The sequence below is a fragment of the Myotis davidii genome, unplaced genomic scaffold (assembly GCF_000327345.1).
Source record: "Myotis davidii unplaced genomic scaffold, ASM32734v1 scaffold710, whole genome shotgun sequence".
NCBI classification, from domain to species: domain Eukaryota; kingdom Metazoa; phylum Chordata; class Mammalia; order Chiroptera; family Vespertilionidae; genus Myotis; species Myotis davidii.
In genome coordinates, this window is record NW_006284328.1 from 75165 (window position 1) to 89173 (window position 14009).

The 14009-nt window shown below is 44.0% G+C and overlaps 2 protein-coding genes across 6 annotated transcripts in view; one reads left to right on the forward strand and one right to left on the reverse strand.

Moving 5' to 3' along the window:
* PFKFB2 (6-phosphofructo-2-kinase/fructose-2,6-biphosphatase 2) overlaps positions 1 to 2614 on the reverse strand; it is a 29113-nt gene extending 26499 nt beyond the window's left edge. For 3 of the 5 annotated variants that reach the window (XM_006754375.2, XM_015569304.1, XM_006754371.2), the window contains exon 1: positions 621 to 750. The gene's annotated coding sequence lies outside the window, so the exon portion shown is untranslated. Of the gene's footprint in view, positions 1 to 454; positions 599 to 620; positions 751 to 778; positions 873 to 1559 lie in introns of those variants that run through there. The other 2 variants (XM_006754372.2, XM_006754374.2) reach the window with 2 other exon arrangements.
* Positions 2615 to 2627: 13 nt separating this feature from the next.
* Positions 2628 to 9758, forward strand: YOD1 (YOD1 deubiquitinase). The gene is made up of 2 exons (XM_006754376.2): positions 2628 to 3065; positions 4095 to 9758. Exons 1-2 carry the CDS (start codon positions 2723 to 2725, stop codon positions 4796 to 4798), a joined length of 1047 nt encoding a protein of 348 aa, XP_006754439.1. The 5' UTR covers positions 2628 to 2722; the 3' UTR covers positions 4799 to 9758.
* The last annotated feature ends 4251 nt before the right edge of the window (positions 9759 to 14009 follow it).

Here is a 14009-nt window from a genome sequence, read left to right on the forward strand (position 1 = left end):
AAGTTCATTATCACAAACAAATGGCAGTCCAATGGTAGGACTCAGTCCTGGAAAAAAAAATGAGAAAGTGGGAAATTATCAAATGTGTTCCCTTGAGGAAAAACTGTAACTGGACAGACGCCCCATTTCCAGCACGTCACCATTTCTCCTCTGGTGCTCTTATTCTCAAGCCCTTGCTCTGCACCGTCTCCCCATCTAACCCCAGGACAAGGTCTATAGAAGGAACATGGGGGCACAAAAGAGGCAGTAAATACGTCCTCAAGGTCATCTACAGAATAAGGATATGCAAACACCCTAAGGTGTAATCAGATCAGTTCAAACTGGGGTGGGAGAGCCCCCGAGCTCACTCCCCAAACCCAGACAAGCAATTCGTGAGGAAGGACGGTCCTATGGCTTTAAGGACCTGGCACTGGCTGCGCTCCCACTGACCACGCAAATCCTCCAACCCAGACACCTGCTGCGATCCAAGTCCCTGGAGGTCCGCACTCCGGGCTGCGTCTCGGGGCCGGCACTTCCCCGAAACAGCAGGGCACCTTCGTCTCGCACCTCATCCGGGTGTACGCAGTCCCCCTCCTCCCGCCCTCCCAGCCTCTTGCAGGCGCAGTGCAGCTGTCGCTCACCCTGTGATCCCCAAGATCCCTCCCGGCAGCGACCCCGGCAGCTCCCCGGTAACGAAGCAGACACCAGCCCACACCCGGCGGCCTGGGGCCCGGCACACCAGTCATTCGCAATTCAAGTGCCCCCGCCTGGCTCCACCCACCCCCACGTTGGTCCTCACCTGGAGAGAATCTTCGACCAATCGGCGCCCGCAGACTCCAGGGGGCGGGGCTCCAAGAGGACTCGCTGACGCAGGCTCCCCGAGGAGGACGGCGCTGTGAAGGGGAAAGAGAGCACGTTCCCAAGTTTCCCGGCACCGTGGAGGTTGGTTGCATCGTTGCCCGGCAACTAAGAAGGCTGGGGGCGGGGTTTGTGGAAATCTGCGTCTTTTTTTTGCATACTCTCGCGAGAGTGGATGGAGCTGTCTGGAGAGGGTGTGACTTTGAAGACACAACTTTGGGAAGGTTAACCCTTTCCACCTTGAGTCTACGTGTTGAGCTGGTTCTCAACCTGTGGGTCGCGACCCCTTTGGCGGTCCAAGGACTCTTTCACAGGGGTGGCCTAAGACCATCCTGCATTTCAGATATTTACATGACGATTCATAACAGTAGCAACATTACAGTGATGAAGTAGCAACGAAAATAATTTTGTGGTTGGGTCACAACATGAGAAACTGTATTCAAAGGGCCAGAAGGTTGAGAACCACTGGCTTAGGGTGTTTGCATATCTTTCTCATAGGCCAGACTTTCTAAATTAAGAAAACCAACTCATTGCTGAGCCTCGAGCTTCTCTGGACCCATCCGCATATGCCAGTGGACCGCTACCACCTGCATCACCCCCTCCGACCGCCCACACTATGCCTTCTGCTCGGGTCATCTTGAAGAACCAAAGAGGAAAACGGCTCCAGCAGGAAAACGGGTCCTGAACGGCGTGAAAAGATTCAAAGGTTACCCGTAACTTACGCAGAGGTGGAGGTGTTTGCAGGGGAGGTGAGTTTGCGCATCTCAAGGACACTTTCCACGTGCGCTTGATGCTCGACTCTGTTGATCGCAGGTCTGGGCTTACTGCTGTTAAGGGGATGGAAAGCGAACAATGAGTGTGGATTTCTTGCAAGAGAGGTAAACTCAGCGATGTCTTTATTTCTCCTTCGGCTGGGGGTTGAAGTCTTCCTTCAGAAATCTCATAGTGAAGCCCTATTACAATGCCCAGTCTATGAGAGCTGCCCGCTGTGACTCTATAACTTTATCCATTCGGCAGTTATTGGCTGAGCATTTATTTGCTGGACACAGCCGTTGGTTCTAGGGATGTAGGGTTGAAAGGGGTCACATAACCTCGCATTATCACGTTGCTGTGAAGTTCAGTGGTTATGGGTCCTTGACACCCCGCCCTCTCTTCTGATCACAGTGCTTGTCACACGGAAGGCAGGAAGGGAACCATCTTCCTGTTTGTGTACTCGGGGCCTGAGCTGGAATGTGGGTGACACACACAGGTCCTCCTCGTTCCTTCTCCTCCGCATGCTGCCACCCCCTCCCTGCAGGTGGCAATTGCCCTGGGGCCGAGGGCAATGGCCCAGCCTGAGTCTGACCTCATACTGAGCTTTCTGATGTGGCCAATGGACGTTTGCAGGTGACAGCCTCCTGCAGGTGGAGAGGCCAGTCACCCCTCAACCTCAGTGAGTCAATGTTTGCCGCCGCCATGAGTCTATTCCTGCGCCCCTGGTTATTTTCGGCCGGTCCTTTGACTCACTGACCATGCTTGGCATTCATTTGCGTGCTGAACCATGATTCTCTTTCTCCCGGTGTAGTTCGCAAGCCCCAATTTAATAATTCCCCGACCTCAAGTCAGTGCAAGACGACATTCCAATGTACTGGATTCAGGAACTCCTTCCCCGCCCTCTCGCCTTGAGCATATATGCGGCCGATTTCGAGGGCACCTCACTCGACCTACAGGTAGCAAGACCTTTTGTTCTTTAGAAATACTGATACATCTTCACCCTTCGGCTCCCGAAGAGGCGGGAGGAGTGGGGAGTTAGCTGTCCCTTTAAGAGAACTCGCTCTGCTTCAAAGACTGAAACGAAGCTGCGCCCAAGTGTCGCGAAAACGGTAGCCGCCCGCGAGTTCTCGCGATGTTTGGCCCGGCGAAGGGTAGCCATTTTGGAGTCCGCGCGGAGGCTGAGTGCCCCGGCGGCGTCTGCCATCCTGCTGCCGGGACCAAGGCCGGCCCCGCGGCTGTCAGGTCCATGGGTGGCCGGACCGACACGATGTGGCGGCTCCGCTGCAAAGCCAAGGACGGCACCTATGTTTTGCAGGAGTTGTCCAGCCGGACGCGGGTGCGGGAGCTCCAGGGCCAAATTGCTGCCATCACGGGGATCGCCCCGGACTGTCAGCGAATCCTCGTGGGATACCCACCCGAGTGCCTGGACCTCAGCAATGGGGACGCCATGCTGGGGGATCTGCCCATCCAGTCAGGTAAGGGCGTCGGGGCTGGGGGAAGCCCTGGGAGGATGGCCAGGGCCGTGCGGGAGAGCACACAGTAGAGGCGCGGCGGCTGCGGGCCGGCCCAAGCTTTGAGGACCCGGCTGCGGGCAGGTGGAAGCTGGAGAACTCGGGTGGAGACCGGGACGCGCTGAAGGAGACAGGGAGGGCCCAGCCCCTGCAAGAAGCTCCGAGCCTTTGAGTTCCCCTCTTCCTCCATCTGCTTTCTAGTCTGTCTGGGAAACGTCTCATTCATTTTGTTTCCCCTCGGCATCCACAAAGGCATGCATTCAGTCGGACCTATTTTCTCCGTCCTGATGGTCCTTGCGCCCTGTACCGCTGAACGCAGATGGCAGGTCTCAAGGAGGCGGGGTGCTTGTTTTGCTTGCTTCCCTGGTTTGTTTTTGCGATTACCTTCCTGTGCATATACTGCCCTGGGCAGGTGTCCTCGCTGTGGCGCTTGCCTGTGCACAGCCCCTGAAGGGCCCATCAAGTTCTAAGCAGCAGCAGCAGCAGCTGTTTCTGTCCAGCGTGGAACCTGGAATAGCAACCTTGATCCTGAAGGGCTTCCCGCGGTTGTATCTGGGATCCTGTAAACAGCAAACAGCTGGGTAACTTTCAGGGCGAGGGGGGCCCCCTAGTGGTCCCGACGATGATGAACAGCTGGTGGAAGATGTGCGCTTGTTAAAAACAGAGAGCAAACAAGCATAAAGACATTTTGTTCTTGAGATGTCACTTTTCAGGAAACTATGAAGGTGCTTAGCCCAGGCCCCTTCTCAGAGTTGGGGTGCAACCTAAGATGTTCTGGGTTTTTGTTGGTCTTGAACCTGATGAAATTCAGTTGAACCAGCAATATTATTAGCAGGTGGTCACTTGTTTGCCAAGCTGGGTTCTCCCTGCTGACCCCAGCTTATACTTTAACTCCTTCTGTTTCTGATTAACAGACTTGGCTAGTGAACTCCCCCAGTTTTGTCCCCGCAGTTCTGGATTTGTGTTCTTTCTTTTTTTTTTTTTTTTAAACAGGCGACATGCTGATCGTTGAAGAAGACCAAGCCAGGCCCCAGGCCTCACCTGCGTTTACCAGACATGGTGCTTCTCGTTATGTCAGGGAAACGGTGCCCGTGCTTACCAGGACCGTGGTCCCGGCAGACAACTCTTGCCTCTTCACCAGTGTGTACTACGTTGTTGAAGGAGGGGTCCTGAACCCAGCCTGTGCCCCTGAGATGAGACGCCTCATAGCACGCATTGTAGCAAGCGACCCAGATTTCTATAGCGAAGCGATCCTGGGGAAAACCAATCAAGAGTACTGTGAATGGATCAAAAGGGATGACACGTGGGGAGGAGCCATTGAAATATCGATTTTGTCTAAATTTTACCAGTGCGAAATTTGCGTGGTGGATACACAGACAGTAAGAATCGACCGTTTTGGGGAAGACGCAGGCTATTCCAAAAGGGTCCTGCTTATATATGATGGCGTCCACTATGACCCGCTTCAGCGTAACTTTCCCGACCCCGACACCCCTCCGCTGACCATTTTCTCCTCTAATGATGATATCGTTCTGGTACAAGCACTGGAGTTAGCAGATGAAGCCAAAAGGAAGAGACAGTTTACGGACGTAAACCGCTTCACCCTGCGATGCATGATATGTCAGAAGGGGTTAACTGGACAGGCAGAAGCAAGGGAACATGCCAGAGAGACGGGCCACACCAACTTCGGCGAAGTGTGATCGCTGCGTCATGAGGCTTGACCCCCGACTACCTCACAGATCCAGAAGGTTCTGGGTTTTCCAATAAGCTACTCATAACCTTAAAGACACCATGCTTGAATCATCCTTTTAACTTAGAACCACGAAGGCACTGACATTCCTTGTTAAGATTAAAATTAGTGTGCACGTTTACAGATGTGTCTACAGCGGTGATACATGCCCTCTTCCTGCTGGGGTGACCGCATAGGCGGTCCTTTCTACCTGCCGGCACTAACCTGAAGATTGAGTGTTCGCTTTCTGAGTTAGCACCCAGCAGCACTCACGTGTAGAAGAAAACGGCTGCCCGTTTGGGGTAAAGCGGAAGGCTTCGTGTGAGGCCTCTGGACGGAAACCACAGTGTCTCCAGTAATTGCGTCCTTTTAAAAACTCTTGTGTTAATAGTGTCTAAATTATGAATTGATTCCTCAAAAGAAGATACACCGACTTGTCAAAACTGATTTTATATTGCAATTTGGTAGACTTTATACATGTGTACCTAACCAGTCACAAGTACATTACAAGCAATCTTTACAGGGCTGTGTCTTTCCCTGAGAATGTTACCTAAAAAACAAACTGCTGGTGCCCACTTGAGGATCCTTAGGGTGTAAAGGAGAATGTATGAGGGGAAAGGTGCCTGAGCAGCTTGCTGAAGCTTTAAAAGACCATTGGCCTCGTGTTTTAATGCAACTCATTTATTAATCTTTGTCACATTGGATACATTTTAGTTAAGCAGGGTATTTTTTAACAGAAGTACCATGAAATTTGAATGCTTGAATTTTGCCTTTTTACGTAAAGATTTGAAGGGATTTAATTTCCTCAGCTTTTTGTTAAGAGCACTTCCTCCAACTCCTAAAAAAAAAAATCTTTATCTAAAGTGCTAATGATTATGCTTTGGATTTTGTGAGAGCTTTTGCTTATCTAAACATTATGTTTTTATATCTTAGCCTTATCCTGCCACTAATGCTCTTGTAATAATTTCACCTTTCTGCAAGTTATTGCTTATCCATGATCTTGATCTTGGACTTTTGAAGAGTTTTAAAGTAATTGGGATAGTAATGTTGAATGAATTAGTTTCATTTCCAAAATATGGCAGTTTGAAAACTGTTGCCTTACCTGAGTAAGCTTCTTCCTAATGTTAGAGGTATAGCCATTTGCTTGGTGGGCTAATCCTTAAAGCCAACCCTCCAAAACTTAGCTTCACTATGAGATCTTCCAGATAAAAGTTTTCTACCTCTTTTCGTGAATCTTCTGACGATCAGGGATGCTAAATTTTAATTTGTTGTGTATTAGCTCAGATAATGTGAAGAGGCTTAATGTTGTGAAGTTTTCTTACATTGGTCTCATTTTTATTAAGTGTCTCCCTTAGAAAACTAATGGTATACTTTAACGCACTAAATTCGTTTTCACCATATCTTGTTGACAAATGTTATACAACTGAGATCTACTTTTAGCACTTTCACCTGGTGGAGGTAGCCATATTAAATTAGGGAACACATAAGCAATGTAGGGGAAAAGTACCTTTAAGGAACAAGTCACAAAATATACAGGAAATCATTAGATGACATTTTTTTTAGTACTTTTTATGTGAATAGCCTCTTGAGGCAAAAGTTGCTATGGTCAGTATAACTTAAAAGTGTTTAATTTTCTATTTTACTGAGCCTTAAAAATAGCACTTGTAAGTTTGTGATAATTAATGTTTGGCAATCATGATGTGTACAGATGAATATGATTGCAAATCTCTTGGTACCTGTCTGTCCTCCAGTCTAAAAAGTTATTGTATCTCTTATTTTTCCCAGAAGATACTAAATTTGAAATTCTAAGTGAAGAGTATACTACTGGGTAACATCTATCAAATTGTTTTCCTTCCTTTCTTAGGTACTTCAGGAGCCAAACTTGACATTTACTAACTGGAATTTTAGAGAAGTATATTCATGCCACAGATATTTATTGAGAACTTATAATGTACCAGGCATCTATTAATGTGTTTCCCAACATAAATTTCTGTCACTTTAAAATTGAGTATACTCTACCTACTTTGGGTTACGTTAGCAAATAGAAAAAGAACCCGATAACTTATAAAATTAAATCCCTCCATTTAAAATATTGTTGGTATATTTAAGCTTATAGCAAGTGTCAAGTGTTTGTTCAGGGATCTTATTTTATTCTAGTTTACTGTTGTCTAAGTTGTCCATTCACCAATTAGAGACTGACATTGCTCTCAGTAATGGCTTTTTAGAATTGATCAGCTGCTGAAATTCAGCATTAGGACTTTAATGTTCTGATCATGGAAAATTCAAGATGGCAGATCATTTGACTTAATTGTTGAGGATTAAAAAGCTAAGCTTGTACTCATTCTAAACTCAGGTTTATGAGCCTCACTGAATTTATAGTTTGTTACTGCACTTACTAAACTCTTGAAATTACTTCACTAATGTGTAAATTCTAATCTTGAGACTTTGAAAACCTATGGATTTAGTACTTGCAGTGGGATTAAGAGAAACTTTGTCTTAAACTTGTGTTTGAGCAGAATGAAACCATTCTTCCTAGTCATTGTTTTTGACTGCCATACAAGAATATTTTTTTAATTAAAATGAAAATAGTTTACATTAGCGGCTGAATGAAGATTGTGCTTTCCCATCCCCTCACTCCTTTCCGTTATTCTTGTTTCCTTTACTCTTTGGATTTAAAAATTAGGTGTAGGGCTATACAGATGCACTTCTAGAGAGAGTGATTTCCAAAATTAAAATTTTATCCTTGGTAAGTTTTTGATGTGATAGCCACATTAAGACCCCATCTTCTGTTAATGTCTGTGGTTGATTTTTTAAATCCCATGCATGAAAAATGGGTACAGTCAAGTGGTACCCTTGAAAGTGTGGCTGCTGGTCAGCTAACCCTATAGGAAAAAACTAATATAGTCATGCCACTTGATTATTACTTGAAGTTCACGTGCCCACAGAATCATAATCAGGAATGAATTATCTGTCTACACATGCCCCTAAGTGCTCATGCCTAATCTCCTTATCAAGCCTATTCTTTTTATCCTACGTAGGCTTTAAAACATAGATGTTGCAGGCTACCCTAGCTAAACATCGTTTTCTCTGTCTTGAAAAAAATTAGAATGAGGAGTATGCAAGGTTAGCGGCAGAGTGATTTTTTTTCTTTACGAATTAGATGGCCTTCCTAAACTTCCATGTATTAAGATTTATGTTCTATCATGTGTTGAAATAGGCATTTGTTATTATTTGCAGCACTTTAAAAAATACAAAATAAAAGTTTACATGTTAGCCCTCTCCAAGGATCTTAAAGACATAATTCTTGAGCTGCTTACAATCAGCTATTCACAATTAACAATTACCATCAGTGTATAGTGTATCCAGTGGTACAACATTCTGGTGTTTTGATAACAGTAGCACACAGTTTCAGTAACTATGAGGAGCATGCTCTGTGCCCTAGCATTCAAAATGTTAATTCTCTAATGTGATTGTTCTTTATCATTCATTGTACAGTGCAGTATTCAAATTGGTTCTTATAGCACAACGATGACTGTTACAACTTTGGAAAGATTAGATTCTTAAAACTCATCTTTTGTTTCTAGGCAGACTTTCTTTAAGGGAGCTGATTTTTGAGTCAGAGGCCTTAAAAGAATCATAGGTCATAAGCAACATTTGTAAGACTACAGTGAAACACTTGATTTGAATAAGCTAGTTTACTAAGTAAAGATGTTTTCTTAACTAAAAGTTACAATATTTCAGCACATTTCACCCAATTTAGAATGTAAAACTTCCCTGATTGTAGGAAAGAGTTTTATTTATTTTTCTTCTGCAAAAATTGGCTGGTTTTGTGTTTACAGTGCTTAGCATATTTGATTTTGAAGAAATGACTACATTGATAATTGAATCGTGGGTGCTGATTTCCATCCTGGTTCATGTGACTCTAAAAGAGATTGATGGCTCTCCCGTGCTGTTTTAGAGTGAAGGGAGAAAGGGGTGGGAGGATAAAGTACCCCTTAAACGGAAGAGATCCTCAAATGGCTGCTTTCCTAGTCATGAATTATGCTTATTGGAAAAATTTTCAAGCAATGCCTTTGTGTGACCTTAAGCCTTCTCCCCTGGCATAGAATGTAGCAGGGTCATAACTGGGAAGCTAGTCATTAAAGTATAAAACCAATAATATAAGCATTTTGGTATGATGCCTTTTTAATACTTGTTTTTAAAAATACATCCCTACAACTAGAGTTTAGGGATGATTTGGTTAAGTTGTAGGTAAAAAAAAAAAAATTAACCTAAGAAAGCTTTAGAATGTCTACTAAGATAGCATAAGCCTGACTGTATAACTGATATAGGACATGTAGCTGTTTGTAGCCCATAAGTTACTTAAAAGGACCAGGGCACCCAGTTCCCGTCAGTGTTCCAGTTCACCTTGGTGCCATTCAGGACTCAAGTTGTTTACAGGAAATACAATTTCCTTAGCAAAATAATTCTTCCTTTTAAAAAGTATTGAATTCCGCTTAAGATACAAAATATGTATAGCTTGTCGAGCAGGGTGTATTTTCTGTATTAATGCAGTAGAAGAGGAATACCTGAGGCAAGAAGAAAACCACAAGACTGTCAGACCAAGCGCTTTAGACCAGGGCTTGAAAAAGTAGTAGGGAAGAACAAACCAGAACAAAGTTCTGTTTTTCTTGTTAAAAACATTTTTCTTAGTGAAAATGGACAGGGCTTTGTGGTTTTAAAAATGTTCTTTGGCCTGTTTGTCAGTATTTTTTTTTCAGTGAGTGCACTGCTGCTACCTGGGAGATGTCCAGTTTTATTTTGTACGACACTTATGTGATATTGCCATTGTTATTAAGATGTGTTGATTTTATTTATGAAGTGTATGATTTAAATATCCAAATGCTGTATGAAATGACTTGTTTTAAAGGAATAAATGAAGTGAAAATATTGTTGTCTGAGCATATTTGGGGGTGAGGTAAGAGGGCCAGTGAATAGCTGCTGCTATACTCAAGTTGCATAGTATTCACTATTAAAAGCTTAATAGACCATTGCTCTGTCTTGAGTACCCAGATCTGCCAAATCTCACTCTGTAGGTGGAGTCTTAATGACTTCAGCAGGAGGAACTACTTTTCTCCCTTGTAACACCAGAGGGCATTTGAAATTTCCCTTCCTAACTCCCCATTTTCTGGTGTGCAGTCAGCTCCTGAGAGTTGGAATTCAACGTCTGTTGCTGACAAATTGTCAAATTGTGAAGGCTGAATATTCCCTTAAGTTTATAAAGGAGAGCTGTGTGAACTTAGATCTATTTGGAACCTGCAACATCTCTCCTGGAGAATTGACTTAATCTTTGACAATATTGACATTTAAACATTTGAAACAACACAAGCTACTAGGCTTGGCCAGTTTAGGCTCTAACTAAATTGACCTAACCTCATTGAAAACTTTAAAATTATGGAAGTGGAACCATAATGTAATTAATTTGCGCACCAGGACGAAATATATCTTTGGAGTCAGCATAACTCCAGCTTAAGAATGAGTTAGGCCAAACCTCATATTAAAAGGTCTGTAAGAAATCTCGGTGTGTGCAGCGGTAGCTGGTTGAACAGTAACGGTACCCAAAATGTATTCATTACATTACCCGGGCACTTGTTAGAAATTCAAATTCTCCAAAAGAAATGAGGTCAGCAACCTGTTAACAAGCGCTCCGGGTGATTCTAGTGCATGATAATGTTGGGAGAACCACCAGTTATACTGTGGTTGTTTAAATCAACTTGGAGAGAACTCTAATGGCTTACATCAGTCTATGTTCTTGGCCTCATGCAATTTACTTCCATGCACTAGTTAATCCAGTTACTACATTTACAAAGAATATAAACCCAGAGAAGACGGATAGTCAATGAATGACAATTCAAAAGTCACAGCAGGCTGAAAGCCCTAAGATTGCAGTTTCAGAAAAATGAATATGACTATAGTAAAGACTATGGATGAATATGTGATAGGAGATGCCAGCTCAGGAAGGTCTTTTTATGTCACATGGGGACTTAGAATTTCATCTTGAATGCTATGAAAATACATCAAAGCATTTTGAGAGGAAACTCCGATGTGCCTCTATAAAATGGAAGATATAAAACAAGGAATTCCTTCATATTTCATAACCTATGATTCTACATGTAGTAAAATCCTGAGTCAGAGTAAGGAGGATGAGGAGCTAAAAAGAGATATGAGCGCAATCTCATGGGAACATGGGAGGATTGCTGGGAGGTGTTGAGTCTGGGTGAGATTAAGTATGGTGATGCTGTTAGCTGGCGTGCAGATAGAGGCAGGAGGGCAGGTTGGAGGGGCAGGGGTCAGATGAGTTCAATTTTGAACAACTTAAAATTTGGTGTTTCTTACAAAACTCTCTGGTGCTAATAGATGACCTCAGCCCTCAAACTTTCATTAGCACTTGGAGGGAAAGAACCACTGAATCCTCTAAATGTCCGTGAGAGGTGGGCCAAAGTGACTCTGCTCTCAAAAAAAAGAAGAAAGAAAGCTGCTCCCAGGAACTACTTAATGGTTAAGCAATGTCAGAACTCCTTCATCCAAATCCAGTTAATAACACCCTTCACTTTCTATCTAATTATATTAGGATTAACACTGGTATCACTTTGGTGAGAACTTAGTGATCTAATTCATCTTAATCTGGCCTATCAATTCCAAATTCTGATCACCTTTATCCAAATCCTTCCCTAGCTGTTTTCTCTTTAAAGAAAGCCCTTTTTAATACTTTTATTGATTTCAGAGAGGAAGGGAGAAGGAGAGAGAGGTAGAAACATCAATGATGAGAGAGAATCATTGATCAGCTGCCTCCTGCACACCGCCTACTGGGAATCCAGCCCACAACCTGGGCATGTGACCTGACCAGGACTCAAGCCGTGACCTCCTGGTTTATAGGTTGATGCTCAACCACTGAGCCAGACTGGCTGGGCTAAAGCAAGCTCTTGCTATAAGGAATAAAACCTTTCCTCCCCTCAATATGTTAGAAATATGCTCAGAAATATACTCAGCACATTGTAGCCTGCCCAATACTATGAACATTGTGGGCACCCAGCATTTCTTAGGGATGATGATTTACATGTTCAAAGTAACTTCCTTTTTTCTTTAGCGAGGAAAAGGAGAAGAAAGACACTGATAGAAGCTACACTAATAAAAGAGAAAGATGCAAATTGACCATACCTTTGCAATGCCTACCAGCCAATCAGGAGTGAATATGCAAATTAACCCAACAAAGATAACAGGTTAATTTGCATATTCAGGCGCCAAGCAGCCAGGGGTGGGACCATGGCGATGACCCAGGCATTCTGCAATGCCCCAGCTGCTCCAGGACTCTAGGCAGTGTGGGAAGGTGGATAGGCAGTTCTGGGCCTGAGCAAAGGCAGTGCCAGCAGCCAGGGGAAGGAAGGCCCATTCTTGCGTGAATCTTTGTGCATTGGGCCTCTAGTGTGACTATAATGTGAGTGAACAAGTATCATGAATGGTTAGAATGGAGGCCCATGACTATTTTGCAGAGAGTTTGCCAATATAAGTTGTCTAAAGAGGAAAGATTACCCAATGACTCTCTGTGGCATATTTCCGTTTTGAAAGGGTGTGTGTGTGTGTGTGTGTGTGTGTGTGTCGAAGTGTACTTGAGTGAGTAAGTGAGATGCCTCGCTGGGAGGCTGTACTCAGAAGGAAATAGTAAACTAGTCTCCGACGGTCAAGAAGATGACTGCCCCACAACAGCATGAGAGGATGGAGGAGTGAGGACACAGATGAGTCAGGTGAGCTGGACTGTAATGAGATTTCATGGAGTCAAGTCATCAAACAGGTATTCATACACAAAGAGCAATGACACACACGCCACACTCCTCCAAAGATGACCTGCATCAATCAGGGAGCTTAGTCTCTCAGATACTAGAATGTCTGGGTTTTGAAGCCCTCTCTTTCCCCTAGTCCCAGGCCTCCTTCCCAATTCTCTTGGAACCTGAGAGACTTGGTATTTTTCCAAGAGAGCAGAGAAAAAACAAGAAAGATTCCAGGGTAAAACATTGAAAGACATAGAGAATAAAAAAACACGACATGCATGATGGTGATTTATTTCAGCCTGGGTGTATGTGTGTGTTGAGGAGGCAGGAGAGGAGGGAGGGGTGAGGCTTGTCAGTAACTTCAACTGTTCCAGTTCTTGAACTGGGCGTTAGGTACATTTCAATTAGCTGGAATATTTCATGCTTTTCCAAAAGATGTCTAAAAGGAAAGAGGAACAGAAAGATCATGTTGTCTACGTCCCCGTGTCTACCTGGTAAAAGACAGGCACTCTTCTTAACTATTTCGACTTTATTATAAACTGAAAAACTGTCAATTCACAAACAAGACTATGCCTGCTATCACTGTGAGGTTAATGCCCACAAGTCAATTCATTTTTTATTTTTACTTTTTAGCAAATGTTCGAATTACACGCCTATGAAGCTGGATCAACTTCAGTGACTTCACCCATGGGTGTAACACTAGTTACATTGAACTCCTCAGTAGGAGGTGCCCTTCCTCTTTCGTTAGTATTGTGACATCAAACATGTTTGAATGACACATCATGAAGAGAGGTCATTGCCCTTAAATGCTCAATCAGCGCGGCCATCCATATCCTGCTGACAGGGTACTGGTTTTCTCCGGGGTTCCTCTACCTGCTTCCTCCTCACTAGTCCTGCCCCACCTCGTCTCTCTACCTTGGCTCCAGGATCACTGCACTTCTCATTTCCTACCCAATTATGATCATAGAAAGAGAAAAGATGAAAGCCATGTGTCATCTTGTGATGAAAGATTTGAATAGTGACAAGACAGAAATGAGATGGCAAAGGATGAACCTAATGGCTAGAATTAGGCCTGCAAATTATCCGAGTATTTCATGCTTCCTACTTACGATGATTTTCTCCTAAGTCGAGGCTGACTGGCATCATACTGATACATGACAAGTTTACCATCATGGCGCCTAAATTGAAATCTCTGCTCTGCCACCTTCTAGCTACATGATCTTGGACAAGTTATTTAACCTCCCTGTAAGGTTTGGATATTAACAGCATCTACCTTTTGATGTTGAAATGAAGATGAAATGAAGGGGTGGATGAAAATGCTTAGCACAGCACAATACCGCATGCCCAGCAACCGCTTAATAAATGTTGGCAATTATT

Bases quoted from the DNA above. Each gene is read 5' to 3' on its own strand.
- YOD1 (XM_006754376.2), top strand. From the start codon at position 2,723: ATGTTTGGCCCGGCGAAGGGTAGCCATTTTGGAGTCCGCGCGGAGGCT. The intron at 3,066-4,094 runs GTAAGGGCGTCG...TTTTTTAAACAG, and splicing joins GGATCTGCCCATCCAGTCAG to GCGACATGCTGATCGTTGAA.